This window comes from Takifugu rubripes, chromosome 19, assembly GCF_901000725.2.
Source record: "Takifugu rubripes chromosome 19, fTakRub1.2, whole genome shotgun sequence".
In the NCBI taxonomy this organism is placed as follows: domain Eukaryota; kingdom Metazoa; phylum Chordata; class Actinopteri; order Tetraodontiformes; family Tetraodontidae; genus Takifugu; species Takifugu rubripes.
This window is the reverse complement of record NC_042303.1, coordinates 7116922-7135185: the sequence shown is the minus strand read 5'-3', so window position 1 is coordinate 7135185 and position 18264 is coordinate 7116922. Positions and strand designations below refer to the sequence as shown.

The 18264-nt window shown below is 44.9% G+C and overlaps 2 protein-coding genes and 1 long non-coding RNA gene across 8 annotated transcripts; all 3 read left to right on the top strand.

The window, feature by feature from the left end:
* The first annotated feature begins 3259 nt into the window (after nucleotides 1-3259).
* Nucleotides 3260-5193, top strand: LOC105417807 (uncharacterized). Its single transcript, XR_965317.2, has 4 exons — nucleotides 3260-3319; nucleotides 3434-3527; nucleotides 3593-3688; nucleotides 3962-5193. It is a non-coding gene; the product is annotated as an uncharacterized lncRNA (long non-coding RNA).
* A 438-nt stretch (nucleotides 5194-5631) lies between these two features.
* On the top strand, nucleotides 5632-6789 carry LOC115246791 (LIM domain-containing protein 2-like). 3 transcript variants are annotated; one of them, XR_003885867.1, is made up of 4 exons: nucleotides 5632-5731; nucleotides 5939-6134; nucleotides 6225-6352; nucleotides 6421-6789. XR_003885867.1 is itself a non-coding variant. In XM_029826168.1 (2 exons), the coding sequence occupies exons 1-2, from the start codon at nucleotides 6207-6209 to the stop codon at nucleotides 6599-6601; spliced, it is 327 nt and encodes a 108-aa protein (XP_029682028.1). In that variant the 5' UTR covers nucleotides 6141-6206; the 3' UTR covers nucleotides 6602-6789. The 3 variants fall into 3 exon arrangements, 1 of the variants encoding a protein (XP_029682028.1); XR_003885866.1 differs by having other exon boundaries at nucleotides 5669-6134; XM_029826168.1 differs by lacking the exons at nucleotides 5632-5731; nucleotides 5939-6134 and having other exon boundaries at nucleotides 6141-6352.
* Nucleotides 6790-10049: 3260 nt separating this feature from the next.
* Nucleotides 10050-18211, top strand: LOC101072725 (LIM domain and actin-binding protein 1-like). 4 transcript variants are annotated; one of them, XM_003973139.3, is made up of 10 exons: nucleotides 10050-10196; nucleotides 11981-12120; nucleotides 12292-12334; nucleotides 14387-14755; nucleotides 15614-15668; nucleotides 15748-15836; nucleotides 16058-16136; nucleotides 16213-16244; nucleotides 16329-16462; nucleotides 16531-18211. In XM_003973139.3, the coding sequence occupies exons 2-10, from the start codon at nucleotides 12002-12004 to the stop codon at nucleotides 17456-17458; spliced, it is 1848 nt and encodes a 615-aa protein (XP_003973188.2). In that variant the 5' UTR covers nucleotides 10050-10196; nucleotides 11981-12001; the 3' UTR covers nucleotides 17459-18211. The 4 variants fall into 4 exon arrangements, with proteins under 4 accessions (XP_003973188.2, XP_029682009.1, XP_011612011.2 ...); XM_029826149.1 differs by lacking the exons at nucleotides 10050-10196; nucleotides 11981-12120; nucleotides 12292-12334 and adding an exon at nucleotides 12674-12706; XM_011613709.2 differs by lacking the exons at nucleotides 10050-10196; nucleotides 11981-12120; nucleotides 12292-12334 and adding an exon at nucleotides 12763-13585.
* The last annotated feature ends 53 nt before the right edge of the window (nucleotides 18212-18264 follow it).

Below are 18264 nucleotides of genomic sequence, written 5' to 3'. Positions count from 1 at the left end.
GTCTTTTTAATGTGACCAGCAAGAATACTAATAACTGGAGACAGGTGTGTAGTTTTCATTTATATTTACTTCAAACAAAGGAACTTAAATTGAGCATTTCAGTACAATAAAGAGACAACCAAAAAGAAAAAACACAGCAGTGGGAAAGAAACTACACATGAATGTCGAGCTAATTGGCCGTTGCTAAGGTCTCTTCTCCGCCACCCAATTGGACACGCCATTGCACACTCACAGATGGCCACCAAAAATGCTACAGCAGCACTACACTTGAGAATACCCTCACACCAATCCTATACCAGTCACTCCGAACACCCATGAAACGCATAGCAGACATGTAGCGACTCATTTTGTCATCACCGCCCAGTAACCCAGTATTTTATGAACGGTTTCACCACCCAGTTACAGACTCTCCTGCACAACTCCTGAAGCAGCAAATGTTCTCTGCAAAGCCTTATGTTTTTTTAGAAAGGCAGCACTAAGGCTTGTCAGGACTTGAGGAACCATGTCAATGCTAACATTGACAGCATTAGAGGTGGGTTTTGGTAAGTGAAACGGGTCCGAGTGAGACTCAGCAGTTGCCCCTTGTACTTCTCCACTGGAGGCACGGGTGCCGGCTTCACTGCTACACCCAAAACTGGATGTGTAACTGCAGACCCTTCCTGGTCTGGCATACCAGACAGGTCGGACACCACAGAACCCATTTCTTCACTCTGAGCATCTTTAATGGCCCCTTCACTATCCCGGTCAAACTCACTGCTGGCCATAACCCCAGGCAACCCAACCCCATCGGTGACATCAGGCAGACTGCTCACTCTGCGTTGTGAGGCAGAATAACTTGACAACCAAATCGGCCTCAGTTGTCTCATCTGACAGACTCACTGCAGGCTGTGCACTATGTACTTCTGTTACTCTTTTTCTGGGCTTGGTCACTGGCCTCCCATATGGCCTCAATCCTGACCTATGAACCCTCTTAGAGGGACCTCTGTCTATTGGTTCAATGGTGTGTGGTGCCAAGAATGTCAATCACTCTATAGACTTTAGGAGTCCATCCTGGATTTTATTTTTGCCCACAGGTCTATCTCAGAAACACCAACTGACCAACCTCCACCAAAGGACGGAACACATCCACTCTCTTGACCTTTCATGTGCCTGTTTGAGTCTCTCCTGGTGAACAACCAACCAATCCCATCTGCTATCGGACTCACACTCTCTTCTTAACAAAGCATCCACTGGAAGATGTGGTTGTATCCCAAAGAGAAAGTATTATGGTGCACATCCAGTGGATGAGTGTGGTGTAATGTTATATGCAGTACTCTACCAGATTGTTCATTATCAATTGGAGGAGCCTTTAAAATGTGGCCGGGGCATTACACAACCCAAATGGTGTCTGTGTAGATTCTCATTCATCCAGGTCATGGTTATCCAAGTAAGAGCTCTGGATCGACCGGACTTGTTAGGGTTTTCTTGAAGATGTTTTGCCTTCTCCCCAGGAGGCGCCTTCAAGTGATAATGAACGATGTGGTTGTCCAAATCCTTGCGGTTTATTTAGATGATATTCTTGTGGTTTCTGAGTCCTAAGTTCCAAGCTGAAGAAGCCCTCTGAAGAGAAGGCGAAATGTAGTCAAGAAAACCCCCAAACAAGTCCAGTCTATGCAGAGATCTCACTTGGAAAACCCAAATGGCGTTCTCACATAGACAAACCAAAGGGTGTGGTGAATGCAGTTGTTGGCCGGTCTTTCTCATGGATCACCACTTGGTGGTGTCAACTTGCCAAGTCTATGGTGGAAAAGAACTTCACCCCTCTTAGTGCATCAAAACGTTCATCACTTTCAAAGCATCTCATCAAGTCTTTGTATTGAGCTTCCTGTAGTCAACACAAAGCCTTAGTATACCATCTGATTTATGCACTAGCACTATGGGGGAAGCATAAGGACTAGCGCTCTCCTGGATCACACCTTTTCTCAGTAATTTACCAATGTATTCCCTAACTTCTCAGTATTGGTAGGGTATTATTGGAACATCACAGGAACATCATCGGTAAAGTGGGTCTCATGTTGTACTCTGTCCATCTGACCCAAATCCTTGTCCTCTGTAGCAAAAATAAATAAGTACTTAGCCACTAGCGAAGCCAGCAGTTTCTGCAGTTCTTGGTTACCACCAACATTGAGCTGGTCCAAAATTGACTGTACACTTGGTGTTTCTACTTTATGTCTATCAATGCTTACTTCCCCTGTGTCTGCTGAAATTCTTAGAAACTGCACCTCACCAGTCTTGTTACTCTGAATCCCCTCCACACGAGTAAGTGATTCCCAAAGACTTGAACCAGATGTCCTCATGGGACAGATTAATCACTTTGACAGGAAAAAGATTGGAGGTTCGCAACACAACCAACCCTGCTGGCAAAGATAAGCTTGTAGGCTCCAACGGGGGCAGGGAGCCTTTCTCCCCAACTGTTCGAAGGCCCTTGTCCATGACTGTAGAAACTGACAAGGCAGGTAAATGTACTACATTCCTACCCACCATTCTAGCAAAATAGGGTTTGTCTGCTACATTTACTGTATGAAGGTGCTGAAAAACCTCTTTCCAGCGCGAGTCTAGTTTCCCACCTATGGTGGGGTCAAACTCCTGGTGCACAAGTTCAGTTTTGCAATTTTGGCTGCAAGTTGTAACACTAGTTCTACATAACCCATATAGGGCAGTTCCAATCCACTGGCTGCAGTGATCTTTAACCACATAAATGTCGGATGGATGTTCTCCCACTTCTCAGCCAAATGTCCTTTAAAGAATTTCTCAGATATTGCGCTGACCTGGCTAGAGGTGTAAAGAAGGCACAGCACCACAACTCTCCAGAGTTTGCCCTCAATCGTTTTACTTGACACCTTAAATTAGCCAGAAGATTCCCCTGGACTTGTTTGGCTTAAGACAACAAAGGGTTCAAGTTTTCCTGATCTACAAAGGGGCCACAGGTTAGAGAACCTGGACTTACTTGGGCCTGCAGACACCTTCTTGCAATGTGTCAATTAGCACAAGACTTAAAACAAATTGGTTGGCCATCTGGTGAGAACTTTGGCTGTGGCCTGAGCCTTGACTTTGTACATGGTGTGTTGGGGTTCTGGGTTGTGTCTGGCTTTGTCCTGCAGGGGGTGGTGTGGAGCACAATTGGTGGCAGCTGGCACTGCAGGCAGGCGCACCTGTAGGCAATTTACATCTTGCTGCCTATTTAAGCAGGTTGTGCCTTTCCTGTTGCCCTGGAGGGCTGCTTCTGGTCCCTGGTGCTCGGCAGTCCTGGAGGGCTGCTTTTGTGTTGCTCCCCTGCCCTGTAAATAAAACCTTTAGACCATTTTACCACTGTAAAATGGCCTGTGTTCGGGTTCTATTAGAAACCCCTGTTCCATAACCTGTTGTCGCTAAATTGTGCTTACTTTACCCACAGCACAGGTTAGCTCAGCTAGGTGTTTTTTCTGCTGAGCTACTTCCCTTTGGATACTGTCCAGTGCTGTAGATTCCTCATTATCATCAATGGAACTGTGAGGAATCTTCATAACTGAAACCTCAGATTTGCTGACAAGAGAGCTTAATTTCTCTTCTATAGAAGGCTGGAATCAGGAGTTTCTGGAGCTCACGACAGACCACCGGACCCCTTAGACCCTCAATAAACTGTTCCTTCAGGATTGTTTTCTCATCGCATGTGAGTAGTCCTGAAGATCCTCACCATCTATTTGTTTACGATTGTAAAAGGGCTGCCAAAGTTGTGTCGGACTGTACTTTTCACCAACAGGATCTCTCAGGTAGGAGTATAGAACATTTGGTCCCACTAAGTGCTCCGCCACCCAACCGTACATCATCTAATGCCAGACCGCGTAAAAGTGCCAATATATGGCCACACTGCTTTCTTTGAGACTGCTCTTGACCTTAATGCTCTTTCCACATCAGTAAACTCCTGTTCTTCCATCCTTACCAGACTCCCCACTAAACACTGAAACCTGGTGTTCTTTTGGTACGAGGAAAGTGTGAGAGCACTCTAAAGCCTTGCTTCATCGCTTAACCGTGCAAACTCATCATGCAATCTGGCGAGTTCCTGCATTTTTGGCTGGGATGTCTGGATGTTACCACCAGTTGCTCTGCTCATACCTGGATCCATCCAAGCATTTATAGTAGTTGATGTACCCTCATCTCCTGAGTCACTTGACATCCTGAAACTCAACAACAGTCCAAATCTGAATGAAAAGTATTCAACTGTTAATCATGGTTATTGTGTAGAGAGTCACTATCTGGGGCTTGGAGAATCTTCCTGTTCCCAGCTCAGTTCAGTGCTGGAATCCTTTGCAGCAGAATCTTGTTCCCCAGGAACCACCAACGATCCTTGCAATTTCAATCCCAGTTCCTCTGAATGGCTCTGCCTTAGGTAACATCTCCTGAAACCTCCCCGTTGCTGTATTTGTTTTCATTTCAGTTGTCCCTTTATTGTACTGAAATTAGCCATTTAAGTTTCCTTGTTTGAAATGAAAGAGAACTTACACACCTGTCCCCAGTTTCTGTCTGGTTATTTGTATTGTTGGCAGTCACACAATTTGCAGAATATACCAAAAAAGGAAACAAAAATTAATGTGGTAGAGAGCTTCATGAGATCTCAGTTTTGTTAAAGGAAGGATCATTGACTACAAATAATGTTTTAAACTCAATGTTTTCGCTGACTTCTTCCATTTATATTTAAAAGAGAGATTTCCTGTTTCTCTGTATCACCAACAATTGAAAAACAGATTCCACTTGTACTGTATAAATATTCAAAATTTAAAAAACTCCCTCATTCATGTCATCTACAGTATTTTAGACCCTCTTTGTTTCTGTGCAGCTCTTCATGCTTCACAATTCCTCCACTTTAGAAAAACACCTTCCACTGTTTGTGTAATTCTGCATTCTCATTTTGCAGCCTGTACGACCAGCCAGTCGGCATTCCTGGCACTAACTAGTTGTGGAGGAACCGGTCTTGAGCCTGTTTATGTCTGAGTTTTTAAGCCTGGAGAAATACTGTGTAACCATAAAAATATAAACAGTTGTTGATCTGTTTATTTGCTGTTTTTGGTTGCTTTCACTTGTGTGTGTGATTGAAGACTTACCTTCGTTCATGTGTTTTCTGTGTGCATTTAATAAAGTGGTACTTCCTGCAGATGAGAGATATATGGGATACAGAGACTGATGTGAAGGCAGAATTCTTCATCTGAGTTCTTCCACAACCTAGAACCCAAACTCCTGCAATACATTGGAAATCCAGAAATGTTTAATCACCTATATATTCCTTTATCTGCACATTTCTTCTCTCCCAGTTTTCAATTTCAATTTTCATTGTGAAAAATCTAGTTAAGAAATCAGCAAATTTAACCAAAAGTGAACAATATTCTTATTTTGTTACACACTCTGTTCGTGTTACTTCTACGTGAAATTAACGCACGACTCTTCTTATTTTCTTCCATTGAGATAGTTTTCTGTTGAGTAAATCTGTATTTTAAGGCATTTTTATTACTCAGCTTTGTGTCGAAGCCTGACAGACCGGCAGGTTGAGGTAAGGAACCCCCCTTCCCCCTCATTGGCTTACCCAAATGATCAGAATATTTACCATTCCCACTGCACCTCATTCGCTCCCCGCCGGCTCTGTCTGGCCCACATAAATCGGCGACGCCGCAGCAGCAGTCACTGTCAGGTGTCCCTAGTTGCTGAACGGAAGTACGCACAGGTAAGACTAAAACTCCCAGCAGCAACGTAAAAAAAACCTAACACACTGTTGTTAGATATTCTATTAGATATTAGATATTCATTATTTTGCTTCTGAGGAGCAGAGGATGTTGCACTCCTTATGCCCTGTGCGTACATTATGCACATATGGATCGCACCCAGGGTGTGCATTTATTTGTCCAATTGATTGTTTGTTATGCTAATCCAGCTAAGGGAAAAGCACTGTCCAAACAGAGGCTTTCCCGCTGGATAGTAGGGGCTATCTCCCTGGCCTACAACAGCAAGGGTCTTCCTTGCTCCCCCTGGTGTGAGAGGTCATTCAACCAGAGGCGTGGTGACCTCATGGGCTTTGTTTAAAGGAATATCTTTTAGGAGAGAGCGGCAACCACAGAAAAGAACGTCAGGTGAGTCAGCAGGAAGCGATTGCAAATGAAAGAGGTCCGACTTTTGCCTGTGCAATTCCTGAACGAGTGTGAATGTTGCCGTGTTATAAGTTCCGTCCCCCACCAAGAGAGACGTGCGTTGCCTGTCAGAAAACGGTTTATCCTCTGGAGAGGCTGACAGACAAACAAGTCTATCACAAAGCATGTTTCCGCTGCCATCACTGCAACACAACAGTCTGGTGAGTCTTTGGTAGGTCAGAGATCTCTTGAAAGGCTATGGATGACTGAGTGGGTCTTCTTTCTCCAGCCTGGGCAACTATGCCGCTCTGCAAGGAAACATCTACTGCAAGCCCCATTTCAAGCTCCTGTTTAAAACCGAGGGCAACTACAACAAGGGTTTTGGCCGCAGTCAACTCCAGAAGGTGGGGAAGCCCCAGACCAATGTAGAGGAAGGCGAGGAATCGGGGGAGCCACAAGAACAAGAGTAACCAGTGCATCTCCAAGCTGCCAAGATTCACTTGCTAAAAAACAAAGGACGTGATTAAAACACCGGACCTGCTCAAAAGAGTCCAGATCCCCAGCTGCCTTTTTATACTTAAAATCAATGATGAGTCTGGACATGATCATGTTGATACACACTGTAACAGGTTCAACAATAAAACCCTCTTCTATCTTTCCTATGGCTTAACCCCTTGATGCACAACATATGAACACCCCTTCTAATGCACAACATGGGTCAAAATTCATTTTCCATGTGTTTTCAGGCTGGGTGAGTTTCTTTGCTGTATTTTTAAAAAAAATTAAATTTTATTTTATTATTAAATGTCCCAATTATAATTTTAATATCTTGTTTTTGATTAGAAGGTCAATTACAAGGCCAATGCTTCCATTGTCTGTTTATTATTTTAGGAATAAAAATAGATTTTGGATTACTACACCACATGGGTCAAAAATGACCCATTTATCCAAGTGTGATTTTTAATTAAATTACTTCAAACTATAACTTGCTTCAAATAATCACTTCAGCAATGCTTTGGGCCAAATAATCATACATTTTATATTTGAAATGTGTTTATTTGTCGTACACAAACATGAACATTCTGTAGACACATACCTCTGATAACAGTTGAACAGTTGATATTTTAACCATTTTAACATCTAATTTGTGACCAAATAAAATATAACAACTGATCACAGTGCAGTGATCATGCATTTCTAGTGACAGGATCTGTCAACTGTCGCACTAGTTTAGCTTTATTTTGGTGTTCTAGCTAAGATAGATTGCTAGCTACAATATAATATGCTATAATACAATATAGCTAATAGTATTGAATATATTTTCCTCTCTGACAAGTAATGTACTTTTTCTCCAGGTTACTTAAACCGTATCAGTTATATTTACTTATTTTTATTATTATATATTTATTATTGATGATAATAATAACTATAATTACAATGATAAATATAATATAAATATAGCATATTTAAGTTGATAATTACTGTAAAATAAGACCTACATGTTTCAGGTCTTCAAATAGTTCTCCACAGTGGTAAATAGTGTAAATACTGCATGTTACACAAATGTGGGTCATTTCTGACCCATGTGTAAAAACGTCATGAAGACTGACAAAAGCTATGCTTATTCATAAAGGAAGAACTTAATATGATGATTTGTGCTAAATAAAACAATTAAAATTGAAGGAATAGTTGGGTTAACAAATGATTAAATACATAGATTATAAACATTCATCTTAGAAACACTCAGCCATATATGAAATAACATGGGAAATGGTTATGGGTCATTTTAGACCCATGTTGCGCATTAGAGGGGTAGTGATATAAAAAGTGTTTTTATTCAAAATGTAAAAAAGAAAAGTATACAAGAAGGATGAATTATGATCAAAAACAAGTTAATTGAGGAACACCTGGAATGTTGAGTAATAAAATTAATTAATTGCAACGATAAATCAAATAAAAACTCAGTTGGGTTACTTAGTTTAGACCCATGTTGTGCATACACTGCCACCTTGGCCTGCCCTAAAACAAAGTTTAAAAGCTGACACTTGTGATGACATGTGTATCTAAAGTTGTCTCCCTATTGTCACAAAAGGGGCACTTCTTTTTCACAGTTTCATTATTGATTGCTATGATTAAGTTTCCTAGGAAGATACTATGGATCACCACTTAACAGGGGTGATCAGTGTGACTCTTAGAGAGTGGATGGTTGTACAGTGTCCTCCACTGGGGCCTGCTGGCTGGAGCCAGGCCAAAGTACCATCTTCAGGGTATGTCAGCTCTCTGGTTCAGTCTGTGCCTGTTCATGGTCTTCACCGGCATCTTATACAGCGTCTTTCCAGATGCATCCTGTAAATCAGTCTTTGCTACACAGACACTTAACTTGCTTAAAAATGCTATTCTAAAATGCTATTAAAAGCACAAGTTTCACATTTTCTGAAACACCTTTAACTTTCAATAAAACACCGGGAATGACTTCACCAACAGTAAAAGAGCCACGTAGAAACCTCATAGCAAATTAACCCCCCACTCTTCTAAAATCAGTCCTAGCTCCGTTAAGATTAAATGTACTGATATTAAAATCACATATTGATTAAAAAAATACATAAGGGCAGTGAACACCTAAAGGATAAAAGAAGAACCTAGAAATCAGCTGGTTTGATGATGACCAAATGACTGAGGTGCTTTTCCAAATCAGATGTAGTACAGGTGGGTTTATATTGATGTGGGTTTATAATAACAATAATAATAATAATAATAATAATAATAATAATAACAACAACAACAATAACAATAATAATGTTATCGTATATAATATTAGAATATATATTATATTCTCCATTAAACTACCCCAATATAGGAGAAACACAACAATGCAACATTCAAATGTAACAAACGAAACCTCATTAATTTGCAAAAACATATTACTACTGTGCACCATCCTTCTCAAAAACAAAAAAACAAACAAACAAAACCCACGAGATTTAAATAGGCTCTGAATGGTTCCAGGTAGCATTAAAATCTGTTCCGGATCAGAACCTCTAAACATCGTGACTGACGAGTACAAGAAGAGATAAATAATGTTTTAAATCATGGTTTCAAGTCGATTGTGGGTTTGTGAGAGCAGAAAACACTGGAGAATGTTTTCAAAAGACACCCCCTTCTAAATCCCACCGTGCTCGTGTCTGTAGTTTAGGCTCTTGGAATATGGTAACTGCTGGAATTAAGTGTAACCGAGCCCTTAAGTTTATAATGTAGGAAAACACAAACCTCACACAAAACTATTTTAACTATGAACGGTTTAACGATCCGGTTACACCGGTGATTGAAGTATTCTGACAGATTCCGGAGAAATCACTCTTATCTGAAGTTTAATATTTTGGAAATCCAGAAGATTTTTAATCACCTCTACGTGTGGACGTATTAGGAAACAAACTCATGTTCTCTGCTTTGGAAAGAACACGTATATATATTTTTTTATCTGCACATTTCTTCTCTCCTGAATATCATTTTCAGAGATTATTGCTTTATATCTAGCTAAGAAATCAGTAAATTTAACCACAATTGATCATTCTAATGCTACACATTGTATATACGTGTTCCTGTTACTTCTATTTGATTTCTGTTACTAAATTATCTTAAACAAAAAACTATCACACGGTGGACCTTTCTAACGATTTATTTAGCGATGGCTTTACAACTACTTCCGTCATTTCAAGGCGTCACTGCATATGATTCGTGACGCGCAACATGCAGACGTGGGAGCGGGAATAAAACGCGCTGTCTACGCGCCTCCTCTTATTTCCTTCCCCTCGGATCCTTTCCTGTTGAGTAAATCTGTATTTTCAGGCATTTCTATTACTGAACTTGGCGTCGAAACCTGACAGACCGGCAGGTAGAGGTAAGCGCCCCTCTCATTGGCTGATTTAACCACGTGACCCGGCCATTGACCACTCCCACCGCACCTTCCGCGCTGCCCGCCGGCCCTGCCTGGCCCACATCAGGCGGTGACGCAGCGGCAGCAGCCAGTGTCAGGTGTCCCGACTCGCTCAACGGAAGTTCGCACAGGTAAGACTAAAACTCCCAGCAACAACTTAAGAAAAACCCAACCACCAAGTGGCTTGACTTCAACGACGGTGAAATATAAGTCTTTAAATGTCGAGCGTGTCCTTCAGAGCTAGTTTATCCGGCGTCTTTTCTTTAAGGTGAGCCGACGTGCGTGTGTCACCTTCCGCGATGATCGATACCAAAACCAGCCCAACTGCTGGATCGGGTAGATTAGGTCGATGGCGTCTCCTGATACACCTCAGAAACTATTTATGCAGGTTTTTCTTCAAGACAGATGTTTTCTAAATCCACCACCTGGATTTAAAATGTATCTTCTAATCCTGTTTGGCCACCGTTCGGCTAATCTACAACTTTGCCTTTACCCGTTGGTCACAAACAACAGACTGTTGTCTTATTAATAACCCAGAGAATTGTTATTACACCTTCCTGCCTTAGGCAACGTCGCCTCCTTGTTCGTCCTGAGTCCACACACTGTAAAAGTGTTTGCTGCTGCAGAGGGGGTCAAAGGTCAGCAGCCACCTTTTGCTGATAAGTGTTGAAGATGATCAGATTACAAAAGCTCATATATCTGTTGGCCTACAAAGGTTTGGAGGCTCTTTTTTCAGAGCACCTGCTACTGCAGGGAGGAATAATTAAACAAGTATCAATGTCTTCAATTAATTGCTGTCTTCACCAGCTTGGAGGTTATAACATATTTATTTGAGTATAGCCGTATTTGTTTTCTTTCTGTTTCTGTGTGTGGACAAATAGTTTATTTTTTTGTATTTTTTTTCAAAATTGGAATTTCAGTGTGTGTTTTCGCGTGGCCAGCAGCGGGGGATGTCATAATGCAAGAGCGTGATCAGCAGATATAAAGTTGCAGCATCAACTTTTTTTACAGGAAGTTTAGTTTCCTTTTCAGTCTGCTGTCTGTTTAACACGCCATCGTTTTAATTTTAATCAAATTAATGAAGCCGGAATTTCCCGCTCAGCTTCGTCGATGTGCTAAAAATAACTCCACAGTCCGACCGACTGAACTTTTAAACTCGATCTTTCAGCGTTTTACCATTTCGTCATTAGCTGAGCGCCACATTGCGAAGATAATCAATAGGTCATCATGATAACAGTATCTAAATCTGTCAGGAATTAAATCTTGTAGCACCAAAAAACACAACTCTATCTTTTCCTGTGTGTGAACATCTGAGTTTGAAGATCGTCAGCTAACTAACAGGTGATGAGTTGCATATTGTATTAGCTAATTTGCTTAGCCTGTAACACAGCGCTGCATTTGAATTCTCAACCCAGTTCAGTTCCAAAGTCCTGTCACTGGTGTTGATCTGTATCTGAGGGGTGACGTTACGGGTCCACCTCACTGAAAAGGTCCAGACAAACAGCCCTGCAGGCTGTGATCAACCTAAATTGCTACCTTTGGTGAGTCGTCTGCTCACAGTTTGTAGCCGCGCTTCTGTTTGAGCTTCACGAGGACGGTTGCAAGTTCAAGCAGGCCGACTGTTTTTTTTTTTTTACACGCATAGCTCCGTGAACACCGGTGCAAGTGAGGAGCACCCTTAGGTATGCGTGTCAGGTATTGGAGTTGTAAAAACGGCTAATCCGAAGGAGAGCGGCTCCGCGGCAATGATGCTGAGTCTAAACACGCCATAGTGGATTTCTGTATCATTTTTCCACTTAAAACTCAGTGAGACGAGGACGCAGAGTCCCAATTTTCTGTTCAAAGGGCGTCAATGGCTCTTTTTTATCAGTGATACTTTGTCGTCGAAGTATAATTTCAAACATTTCCTGTTCAGATTATTCAGTAGCTGGCAGAGATGGACAGCGGCCCGTTCAACCGGCGGTCATGGGCGACGCAGTCGTTACGCGTCACAGCTAAGGAGCTGTCGCTGAGCGGACGAGGGCGACACAACGCCATCGCTGAGCGCTTCTCCAAGTGAGTGACACGAGTTCGTCCTTGTGCTTCTGGTTGTCACATAATATTTATTTGATAAGGATGCAATGACTCGCATTTATTCTAACGCTTTTAAAAATACCCCCAAAAATATGGAAAAAGGCCGTTTTGATTTGAGCCACCAGAGGTCAGTGTTGTGTCCATCCCCGTCAGGTACCAGAAGGCAGCTGAGGAGTCGAGTGCAGAGAAGAAAAAAGTGAGTATTTCTGTTTGTCCAAATCTGTCAAAAGCCAGACTGAATCCATCACACACCCTAACCTGTATCGCTTTAATGAGCTTCTCCTTGGCAGCGTATCGCTTAAACGAGGTGTTTGTGCTTCGCGCCTCAATTGCTCAGCCACTGCTGATGTTGCTGGACTAACTGTTGCGTGTTGAAATGAGCAGACGCAGGCTCGCCATGCCAACTCTCTTAGCTGGCCTCTAATTGGCCACTTGCAGATCACAAAACTCGTAATCCTACTAGCGTGTAATCCCTCTGAAGCGGCCTTTGTCTGGCTGCACTGTCAGCGTGCAGAAGTCTTCACAACAAAGCCGCAACTGATCAACCGAAATGATGAAGAAACACGAGGTAATGTTACTTTAACCGTGGACTTTGTGTGCGTGCGTGTGTGTGTGTGCGTGTGTGTGAGACAGAGACAAAGGCAGCTCATCTCCCTCCCTCCCTTGTGAAATTATCTGACTGTTGACAAGAACTGAACCGTTTGCTGGTGAGGAGAAGCGTTAAGCTTTATTTCCAGACTTATTCATTGAACGCACGTCCTGAATAAAAGTGTGAAGTTAATCGAAATAAAATTGAAAAAGGGCGTTTTAAACAATTTGTGATACCAGAAAATGTAAAAGATTATCTGTAAAAAATGAGATGGTTCTGTTGAGATTTTGTATTTCCTCAATTAAAGGCCATATTTATTAATAGATAATGGAAAATGACTTTTTTTTCTGATGTAATTAAAAGTTATCCTTATCTTTTGGCAAAGTCAGGTTTATGTTAGGACACAGTAGTTTTAGTTATCCTCCAATAACGCGTAGAACAAGTTCGACTCACTCAACACATCAACAACAATGAACATGGACTGAGTCTAAATATTTAGAAATGCTTTGAGATTGGAGTACAGAGTGTTCAAAAGTAACTGTTAGTTACCTTTTTTTAGACGCAGGTCCAGGAGCCGCCCATTAATGAGAACTGAGAATTTTCCATTTCCACGTTGCCGGTTTTACTGGCTTCATTTCTCATCAGGGTTTGTAAAATCCAGAGTGACGAACTCTCGACACGGCGAACAAAGAGTTAACGTCTCCCCGCATGTATCATTTCCTGCCTCGGTTCCATGGGCTTTATGACTCCCTCTCATTCATTGTCCTGCTGTTAAAGGGATTGGACCAGTTCAAGCGAGCAGGCCTTTTTTCCTCTGGAGCCGCGGCTAACATCTGGAAGAGCTCTGACCTGCAGAAGGTGGCTGCTGGAACTTTGACCTTTTAAGGGGTCTGGTTGTTTATTCTGTCACTTCAGCAACATTTAAGGAGTTTGGAGTTTGTGTGTGTGTGTGTGTGTGTTGCCGTGGGCTTTTGCGTGAATGGAGGAACCATCTTGTCCAGTTCTTGTTCTCTCTGGACTGGCGTCACAAAGACAGTAATTGTACGTCTAGCGGAGGAGGTGGGGGTGCTCTTTGTTTAAATCCTTTATTCATGGCTTTATCTGATGTTGTGCCACGCTAATAGATTAAAAGATCTCCAGTAATCACGCGTGCTTATTTGCCACCGCTAATGGGCGTGACATGAAGTTTGGATGGTTTTAACACAGTGGCGTTTTTTTTTAAAAGCTTTATTAGCTGATTAGCAAACATGGACAGGGGTGATTTATTTGCATGGTGTCCGTTCAGCATTCCTCTGTTATACTTGGGGAAGTTGGAGGTCACATGATCTCCGGCTGCTCTGTGGTTCCTTGTTTTGTTGGCACGAATGGCGAAACAACCCCCCCCCCCCGAGTTTTTCGCTCCCTGGAAAGGTGAAGTTGTGTGGAAAGGAATGCAGCCAGGAAGAGCAGCTTCTCCGCGGGCACGGCCCCGCCGCCCGCCCGCACCTCCAGCCAGCTGTTGCATTCGGCAGCTGCAGCGAACAGCTGTCAGCTTCAACCGTCGCTAACAACCGAGCTCAAAGTTCGACGTTTTGATTTTAAATCGCGCCGAGTCGCCGTTTTCCAAACGTGCCGACTGGCCGCTTCTCAGTCTTTGATGGGCTCTCCTTCTTCTCGTAGGCTTCCGATGTCGTGGCACCCTCGCTGCGGTCCGCTAACCTCAGCGCTCTGAAGAAACGCTGGGAGCAGCCCTCCGTCCCACCTCCCGCCCAGCACGTGCCACGCAGCAGGCCGCCGGCCGCTTCCAGGCCGGCTCCGCTCCTTCAGGGCGGTCAGCTCGCGACCCGCCACGACCAGCAGCCCCCTGCAGCTGGGAAGGCCCCCCAGGGTGACGGAGGAATGGACAGTGATGAGCTGACACAGAGGGAGGGACCCGAAACGCCCGAGGAGCAGGTTCCTAACAGCCCCCGCGGCTCTTACGAAAAACCCCGGGTGCCCCTGAACAACCTGAAGATGAGGTTTGAGAAAGGAGAGGACGCTCGGAACAAGGTGATTAAAGACCCACTCTACAGTTGGAGTCAGATTAGCTCATTTTGGGCCCTAGACCTGTTGCTGGAGATCTGTTTTCTCTGTATTTCTTAAAGTAGTACCCCCCCCCCATACACACACACACTCACACACTCCCTCTCCTTGTCCCTCCCCCCTGAGACCACATCTACAGCCCTCCACTCCTCACCTTCCACAGCGGAGGAATGCAGGAACATTCCTGACCTAAGGCTGTTCCACACTTCAGCGGAACACCTCGCCGCTCGCTCACATTCCTCATTCGCAACATCTCATGCTTTCGCTTTTGATTTTCTCTTCTGCGGCGACTTAATGACTTCATGTCCACGGACGTGAGAAAATCAACAGCGCTGTTGTTTTTTTAAAAACTTTACTCCGATACAAGCTCACCTTTGCCACGGTTTAATGGCTCTTTACCTCCGGCTGCTGGAGCCCAATGACGTCATGGCTGGTACAGAAGTAACGAGACAATGGGAACGTGTATCCTGTCAGCAGCACCTGAAACCACCAGCTTTAGATTCATGGGTGTCCCCATAAGACACACTCCTCCTTGTGTCATTATCCAAAGACTCACACTGTGGGGTTTGACCAAAACGGGCCCCTTTATTATTCAATTTCATTATGAGGTTTCTTTGTTTTAATTGGGTGGACCCTGCAAGTGCAGCTAAACAAGTGTGTGTGTGTGTGTGTGTGCTGGCTTCTTCATTGCCGTCGGTGATACCTGGACACACACAAATGAAGCACTTCACAAATGAGTCTGTTCTCTCGAGTGAATTCCGGTGCGAGAGATATGCAAATTTACCTCACCAAACTTCACTTTGGCTTATTTTTATATTCTTCCAGGCCGGCAGGACGACCCTGCGCAGTTCTTCATCAGATGATGCGGATCAACACGGAGGTCAGATACACGCTCTCGACCACACTAAGCGCACTTCAGTCAGGAATCTCAGCTCTGACTGTGACTATTCTGTCTGCAGCGGTCGACAGAGTGTTGGAGTCGACATCCACGAAGGAGAAGATGGCCAAGTACCAGGCTGCCCTTCTCAAACAAGGCGCCGCTCAGCCTGTGAGCTCACGCAGCACGACTGAGCACACGATGTCGTTAAATATCGCGGCTGTAGCCACATCATGCGACGCCGCCTTATCTGTGTGTGCAGCCATCAAAGTGGCCGCGTTGGGATTGTTTGCCTTCTTCCTGTTTCTCTCCTTTTTCCCTCTGTCCTCAGCTGAAAGGAGAGGAAATGTAGGCCTCTCTCTCAGTTTCTCTCTCTCTCTCTCCTCCACCAGGGTGTGACCCCAGAGGTGCCGGCTCCAAAATCATCAGCGTCGGCAGATCCGAAACACGCCCCCCCGCCTCAGTGCAACGGTGAGTGGGCGAGAATCCACGCAGGATGAAGTCAAATGTCTTCCGTGTCACAGCCTGATGTTTTCGTCCGTTTCAGGAGAGAGCGGCGACCACGGCAAAGCACCTCAGGTGAGTCAGCAGGAAGCGGCGGCCAATGAAAGAGGTCCGACGTTGGCCTGTGCAAATCCTGAGCGTGAACGTTTCTGTGTTCAGAAGTTCCGTCCCCCGCCAAGAGAGACGTGCGTTGCCTGTCAGAAGACGGTTTATCCTCTGGAGAGGCTGGTCGCGCTCCAGCACGTCTATCACAAACGCTGTTTCCGCTGCCATCACTGCAACACAACAGTCAGGTGAGTCTTCGGCGGGTCGGAGATCTCTTGGAAGGCTGTGGATGACTGAGTGGGTCTTCTGTCTCCAGCCTGGGGAACTATGCCTCCCTGCAAGGAAACATCTACTGCAAGCCCCATTTCAACCAGCTGTTCAAAACCAAGGGCAACTACGACGAGGGCTTCGGCCGCCGTCCTCACAAGGAGCTGTGGGAGCCCCGGACCAACGGAGAGGAAGGCGAGGAGTCGCCGAAGCCGCGAGAACAGGAGGAACCGGTCGCGGCGACCCGCCAAGCGCGCGAGAGCTCCGAGGAGGAGCCGCCCGAGGAGGAGCCGCCACAGGTGAAAGTCACAGACCTGACGGCCTTGCTGGAGAGCCGGGCACAGACGCGGGCAGGGGCCAACGTGCAGTCCAGAGAGAGGGCCATGGAGGCGCGCAGGCTGAGGGTGGCCTGGCCTCCTCCGGCTACGGAGGGCCAGGCGGAGACAACGGCGCTCAGCCCGGTCACGGAAGGAACCGCTTCAGGACGACCCTTTAAAGCCAAATGGCCTCCGGAGGACGAGGGCCCGTCGGTCCACCAGAGGTCGGATCGGGCAGAGCTGGCGACCCTCAGGAGGAGTTCTTCTCTGAAGGAGCGCAGTCGGCCTTTCACCCTCGCCGCCAGACCCAGCCCCGCCCCCACTCTGGCACCAAGGGAACGCCGCCCCCTCAAGTCCCTGACGGAGTGGCGAGCATCGCTGGAGGAGAAGGCCACGCCCGAGGAGCCTCCGAAGGCGAAGGAGCCGAGCGTAAACGCCACAGAGGAGGCGGAGGCGAAGGAGGAGGGCTCGCTGAGAAGCATCTCGCCAGATATTGCGTCATCACCTTCTCCACCTTTGCAGCCCAAGCAGAGCCGCACCTCCCAGGACGTGGGCTTCTGGGAGGACGAGAAGGAAGGGAGCGACGCAGAGGAGCTGAGCGCGGAGGATCTGATCAAGAGGAACCGCTACTACGACGACGACGACGACTCTGACTCTTAGAAGCAGCGTGCGGCCAGAGCGCCGGCCCACCTGAGGTAGATCAAAATAATGCTGCCACCCTTTGGTGTTATAGAGAGAAAAACCAATCACCTGTTGGGAAACCGCCTTCTCATTGTTCTCGTGACTGTCTGACTGTTTCACATCATCTGTAACATCTGTACAACTCTTCTGTTCTAATCCTGGAAGCATCTGGGGGCTTCCACAGAACATTATTCCAAAGAATGTTTTTATCTTAACGAACCATCTCATTTAAAAATGGTTCAAATCGAAAAGGGAGCGTATTTAGTATGTTTTTAGTAAATCTCTGCATTATAATCTCTGCCCAGTTACTGGGTTAGGCATCCCGTCTGTTCCCCTTGTAAAAGAAAACCGCCAGCAGGTGGCGCCCTCGCTCAGCAAACAAGTCAAGCGGCACAGTAGCTTTTTTTAATTGATATCAGCTTGAACTTTACACAGGGAACAAGTTTTATAAAATAAAGACACACCTTGAATGGCAGCAGTGTAGATTAAGAGTTGGCATCATTCTAATCATTGCTTAAAGGATCAATCGATCAGTAAAATCTCCTTAATGACACAATATATTGCACATTTGGGGGCCTGGGTTTCTTTTTTATGCCTGATACCATTTCTAAGGTTTTCAAATCTGAAACATGTTTGCACTGCTGAATTTTTTTTTAAAAAGAAAACTAATTTGTAACGTGACATTTTGGGCTTTTCAGCATAAACTGGAAGGCGATTAAAACGTTGAACCGGAACTCGAGTGTGTTTGTGTGAGTTTGGCTTCACTTGACCAGACACATCAGCAG